This window comes from Staurois parvus, unplaced genomic scaffold (genome assembly GCF_062004578.1).
Source record: "Staurois parvus isolate SC_StPar_1 unplaced genomic scaffold, SC_StPar_1.0 ptg000096l, whole genome shotgun sequence".
NCBI classification, from domain to species: Eukaryota; Metazoa; Chordata; class Amphibia; order Anura; family Ranidae; genus Staurois; species Staurois parvus.
In genome coordinates, this window is record NW_028317892.1 from 15,540,184 (window position 1) to 15,546,183 (window position 6,000).

General features: G+C 41.8%; 1 protein-coding gene across 1 annotated transcript in view; it reads right to left on the reverse strand.

The window, feature by feature from the left end:
- Positions 1–3,896, reverse strand: part of SNX30 (sorting nexin family member 30) — a 71,771-nt gene extending 67,875 nt beyond the window's left edge. The window contains exon 1 of the mRNA XM_089670926.1: positions 3,362–3,896. Within this exon, the coding sequence (XP_089527052.1) occupies positions 3,362–3,544 (183 nt within the window). The 5' untranslated portion in view covers positions 3,545–3,896. The remainder of the gene's footprint in view (positions 1–3,361) is intronic.
- Positions 3,897–6,000: the final 2,104 nt, after the last annotated feature.

The window sequence follows — 6,000 nt, forward strand, 5'->3', positions numbered from 1 at the left end:
AACACTGTACCCATGTCACATAGTATTAGGGTATAGGTCAATCAAACCATATATTCAGTAAAAAAAAAAAAAACACTAAAAAGTTAATTTGAAGGGCACACAATATATTACCTAATTTTCAGGTAAAATATAAAAGATGAGGTGGCGACAAGTAATTGCCCATAGGCAGCTTTTTAAATGCCCTCACAGGTCATTAATTTAAGTGGTTGTAAAGGCTGTAGGTTATTTTACATTCACACATTCTGCGCATAAAGGTAAAAAAAAAAAACATTCAGTGTGCAGCCCTTCCCATTACTTACCTGAGCCCAATCTCGATTCAGGGAAGTGCACTACGGCAGTGGCTCTCCCCCTCCTCAGTGGCTCAGAGGCAGCAGAGGGACCCATTGGCATATGGATGTATCACTTCCAATAACAAACAATAAATGGTTGTTGTGTTGCGATTTGCTGTGCATTTTAATTCCTGTGTATAAAAGGCCCCGCTGAACCTGAAGTGCCCCAGGCCCCCAAAAATTTGAATCTGGCCCCGACTGGGGTACATTAAGAAATCATTTTGATTGGCTTCAAAATGTTCCCACACTTTGCACATCCTCATGGCTTTACTCCAAATGAAGGCATTATGCACATTTTTTAATAGGTTTCAAGCTGCCTTCCAACCAACTCTAAGGCCCCGTAGTGATGCTACCATGTTGCTTTTTTTGCATGCTTTTTGAGCGACACCATTACATTTTGAATAGGCCACCCTGCACTCCAAAAATGCAAAAAAAAGTCAAGCTCGTTTGGAGTAGCGTGTTTTGCCACAATATTTGTGCATTTTGTCACAAAATAATCACAGCAAAAATCAAATCATGTTTTGGGTGCCATTAAGAAATGAGGAACTGCAAGCGTGTTGCACATTGTACTCCGATTCTGGAATCACAGTCAGAATCGTGTGAGTCTGCCTATAATTCCAGTAAATGTGAACAGGACCTAAGGTTGGCCATACACTGAGCAAACTTTGGCAGGTTACTAATAAACGAATGGAAATTCAAGAGCCGGGCGAACAATTGTCAGGCAAACAGTGAGTATATCAAAATAGATGCAGGCACTGTTTGGGTATTCTGACAGCTGTGGCACTGGCTGTCAGGATACAATAGCCACAGCAAGCGATTGATTAATCTGTGCTGCTTACTGTATATAGAAGAATCTGTTAGATTTCTTTCTGAATGAAAGAAGTCTGTATGTGTAGGAACAACTTAAACCTTGCGATTACAGGTTTCATTCATTTAAAATTCAAATTAATTTACTGATAAAGGTTCATATATAGTCAACACCTCAAGTCCTTGTCCTGAATGAGCCAACGTAACACGTTTCACCACACAGGGGATTCATCACCTTTTGTAGGATACCAACATATCTTCACGATTGAGAGAGAATATAAGGCTTTTTAGACTCCGTGTACACTAGGTGTTTTTTTGTTTTGTTTTTTTTTAAGCTCAAAAAAGCTGGAAAAATGCTGGTAGTAGCGTTTAGGAGCATTAGCATTTTATTAGCGTTTTTACAGTACATGTAGAAAAGTTAAGGAAAAAAAAGCTTTTAGGAGCATTTTAATAGCATAATGCATTTTTTTTGTCTGTTGGAAAAACGCTCCAAAAATTTTTTTTCTGCTCCTGAATCTCAAAAAATACTAACAGCCTAAAAGTAGTGTGCATGGACGCATAGGATAATACTATTTAGGTTCTAGTAGCAGAATAAAAATGCTAATAGCTTCTAGGAGCTTAAAAAACTGCTTTTGTTCATGGAGCCTGAATTGTTTGTGGATTTAACTGATTTGCGCATTGATCAGTTTAAAAAGGAAAAAAAAAAAAAAAAGTGTGTAGGCCACATGCACGTTTTTAACACTAGCGGGGTTTTTTTCTGCCTCTGAACACCCCCCTGCATGTTTGCCTATATGTCTGTACACACAAACTTTTAGGTTTCACTATAGAAACGCAGTCCAGATGTGTTCTGGATGCAATTTTGTATGTGTGTTTTTGATGCGTTCCGGTGCATTTCTGATGTGTTTTTTGTGCGTTCCAGTGAGGTTTTTTTCCCCCCTCTCTTATGCTTTAATTTAAACAGGGGCATGTACATTCCAGTGCGTTTTTGATGCATTTTACTGCGTTCCAGTGCAGAAACAAATTCAGCACGTGCTACTTACTTTTCTGCGACTGCAACGCACTAGAACTGGAAGCACTGATGTGAACTATGACATCGACAACCATATAACCTTTCTGTGCATTTTGGATGCAGAAAAAAAAAGCAACTAAAAACACATGTAGTGTGAACTGGCTCTTAGTGGAGTTTAGAGGCCCCACTGCCAGCATGTCCAAAAGCAGCAGTGCCAAAGAGAGATTAAAAAAAAAAAAAAAAAAGTCCAGTGTGCATAAGGACTTAGGCCTGGTTTATATCTAAGTAGTTTGCATTTGATCCATTTCTGCAGTGCTTTTTTTGCAGTGCATTTTGCACGCGCCTTTTTAGATTAGTTTTTAAGTCAATTTGTTGTTGGGCAGATTAAAAAACGTAAAACACACACTTCTGCAGCGTCTCCATTGAAGTCTATTGAACCAAAAATGCACTGTTTTGCTTTTATTTACGTATTATTTATTTCAGGTACTTATATAGCGCCGTCAATTTACGCAGCGCTTTACATATATATTGTACATTCACATCAGTCTCTAACCCTCAAGGGGCGTACAATCTAAGGTCCCTAACTCACATTCATACATACACATACTAGGGTCAAGTTAGACAGGAGCCAATTAACCTACCAGCATGTCTTTGGAGTGTGGGAGGAAACCGGAGTTCCCGGAGGAAACCCACACAAGCACAGGGAGAACATGCAAACTCCAGGCAGGTGGTGCTGTGGTTGGGATTCAAACCAACGACCCTAGTACTGCCAGGCGGAAGAGCTAACCATTTGGCCACTGTGCTGCCCTGCTTTTAAAAAAAAAAGTCCCTGACCCTTTCCAAAAACACAGCAGCTGAAAAACACAGAGATGTGAACATGTCCCATAGGAATCCATGCTAAATGGATCGTGCAAAAAGCAGCAAAAAAAACACATAGGTGTGAACCAGGTGGCCATAAAAACTGCAATCAGATCTCACAGAAATTGACCAAAATTGTGTAAGGGAAGGACAAACCCATACAATCCACTCAATTCCTATCCAATCGCCCAGGTCATTTTGTGACATGGTTGGTGGTAGATCTAAAGCAGATTGTATGGTGTATGGTCAGCATAGCGATAGAACCAACAGAATACAGGACATATTCAGCTCCACATCAGATCCTGGAATAATGCAGGACCTCTTGTGATCACCCCAGCACCATGCCTGTAGTCCTTACCTTCTCTGCTATGCTGCTGGGATCAGTGTGGGGTAACTCTGGGCTGGGGGTGTCATTGACAATCACCCCAAGGTCCCCTGATTCCTCTTCAGCCCCCGGGGAGCAGCTGAGTGGATGCTTGATGTCATGCAGAGACTTCTGTCCGGAAGATGGCAAGGACTTGGGAGTGCTGGAGCCAGACATGGCCAGGCAGGGGCTGGGCTCTGCTTAGCAACCAGATGCCGCTGTCATAGAGATGATGAGTCCTGGAAGGAAGGGGGATCGCCTCCAAATCCCACTATGTACTGAGACACATCGTGCCCTCCTCCTCCCTCCCTTCTCCTTCAATGTACGGTGCCACCCACCCCCCCAGGCTGCTGATCTCGGAGGAGATGGGATCAGGGGCTCACTCTATGGAGAACCCTCGGGGGGTGCGATCCAACACAGATAACAGCTGTGCCACTTCAGGCTTTCCCGAGACTCCTCCTTTTTCGCTTTCTCTTTTTTTCCTCCATCCCGATCGACCCCCCTCCCACTGTGCGTGACCTCACAGGAAGTGCGACCCAGCCATGATCTCAGGAAGTGATTGGGGGGGGGGGGGAAGCAACTCTGGGACCGGAAGAGCTCACTGGAGCCCCTGGACAGGGCCAGTCGCACTCACATCACACCTGACAACTCATTGAAAAAAGGACATGTGCACCTGGCTCTATAATGACATCTAATCGTCCTGATATGATTCCCCAACTTCCTGGAAGGAGGGCTGATCCAAATGGACGGCTTAGGCCTCATGCACACAGGGAGCTTGTTTAACCACTTCAGTACTGGGCGCTTTCACCCCCTTCCTGCCCAGGCCAGTGTTCAGCTTTCAGTGCTGTCATGCTTTGACAATTGGGTGGTCATGCAACACTGGACTTAAATGATATTTTTATCCCTTTTTGTTTGGAGACAGTTTACATTTGGCATTTAACCACTTGCCCTCCCGAGGATATACCTCCCTTCCTGACCAGGCCATTTTTTGTGTTATTTTAACTGGCAATTGCGCAGTCATGCAGTGCTGCTCCCAATTTAAATTTACGTTCTTTTTTTGCCCACGAATTGAGCTTTCTTTCGGTGGTATTTGATCACCTGTGCGGTTTTTATTTTTTGCTCTATAAAAAAAAAGTGACAATTGTGAGAAAAAAAACAATATTTTTGACTTTTTGCTATTAAACATGTCCAGTAAAAAAATTTAAAAAAATCTAAATTTGTCATAAATTTAGGCCAGTATGTATTCTGCTACATGTCTTTGCTAAATTAATTGGTTTAAAGTTATAGCATTTACAAATGGAGGAATAGATACTGGATTTTTTTTTTTTTACTAGTAATGGCGGCTATCAGCGACTTATAGCGGGACTGTGGCAGACATTCTGACACTGGGAGGAACTGACTTGGTGTCACTGACATCTCCAGTGACACCAATACAGTGATCAGTGCTAAAAAAAAAAAAATCACTGACACTGTACTAATGGCACTGGGTAGGAAGGGGTTAACATGAGGGGCGATCAAAGGGTTAACTGTGTACTGGGAGTGTTTTACTAGGGGGTTGCATCAGTGTGCTTCATTGTAATCACTCTGCTCTGGATGGCTGTGCAGAACTGTAGCAGAATACATTCTGACCTAAATTTATAAAGAAATTTGATTTTTTTTTATTTGATATGATTTATTGCAGAAAGTAGAAAAAAAATATTGTTTTTTCTTTTAAAATTTTCGGTCTTTTTTCATTTCTATAATTAAACCCAGTGGTGATCAAATACCACCAAAAGAAAGCTCTATTTGTGTGAAAAAAATTATATAAAGTTCATCTGGGTACAGTGTTGCATGACCGTGCGTTTGTGAGGTAAAATAGCGCAGGGTAAAATAGCAGAAAAATGGCTTGGTCATGAAGGGTGTAAAATCTTCCAGAGGACAAATGGTTACAGTGGTTGTAAACCCCAGACGTGAAATGTAAGCAAAGCATACCCTCTGTAGTGTGTACTTGTCTCAATCCAGATCACTAAGTGTCATTTCTGTCTTCTGCCTCATTCATCTGTTAATCTAAATGAGTCACTTCTGATGAGTTTACCGGACACCAAAAGAAAAATGGTGACAGGGAGGGCACAGCCTGTGATTGACAGCCACAGCTCTGTCCATGTGTACTGTGTGAAGGAGGTGTGTCCTTTCCCTCCAATCAACTCTCAGAACTCATGTACAGTGTGTATCTGCAGCTCCCCGCCCCTGATTTTTAGAGCTGAGAGATCCTGTTTGAATTGTTCACTATGAATGGATGTAGGGGACAGATGGCTATAGATAAACAGGTACAACCTATGTGGGAAGATTTGTTTCATCTCTGTGTGTCACCTGAGGCCAGTCACTCCACTAGGTATATGTAGAGGTTTACATTACAACCACTTTAATTAAAATACTTTCTACCTTTACAACCACTTTGAGGGTAGGAACTGATTTGAATGTGTTATATGTAAATGGTGACGCTACATAAATACCTATAATAATAATAGAGTGACAACACTTTTGTGGGGATCCAGTGAAGCATTTGCAACATATTTCTGGTAGTGGGGATGTAGTTGAAAGCCTTGCACCAAATTCATGAAACAGTTGACATTTTTAGTGACGCATGCAACATA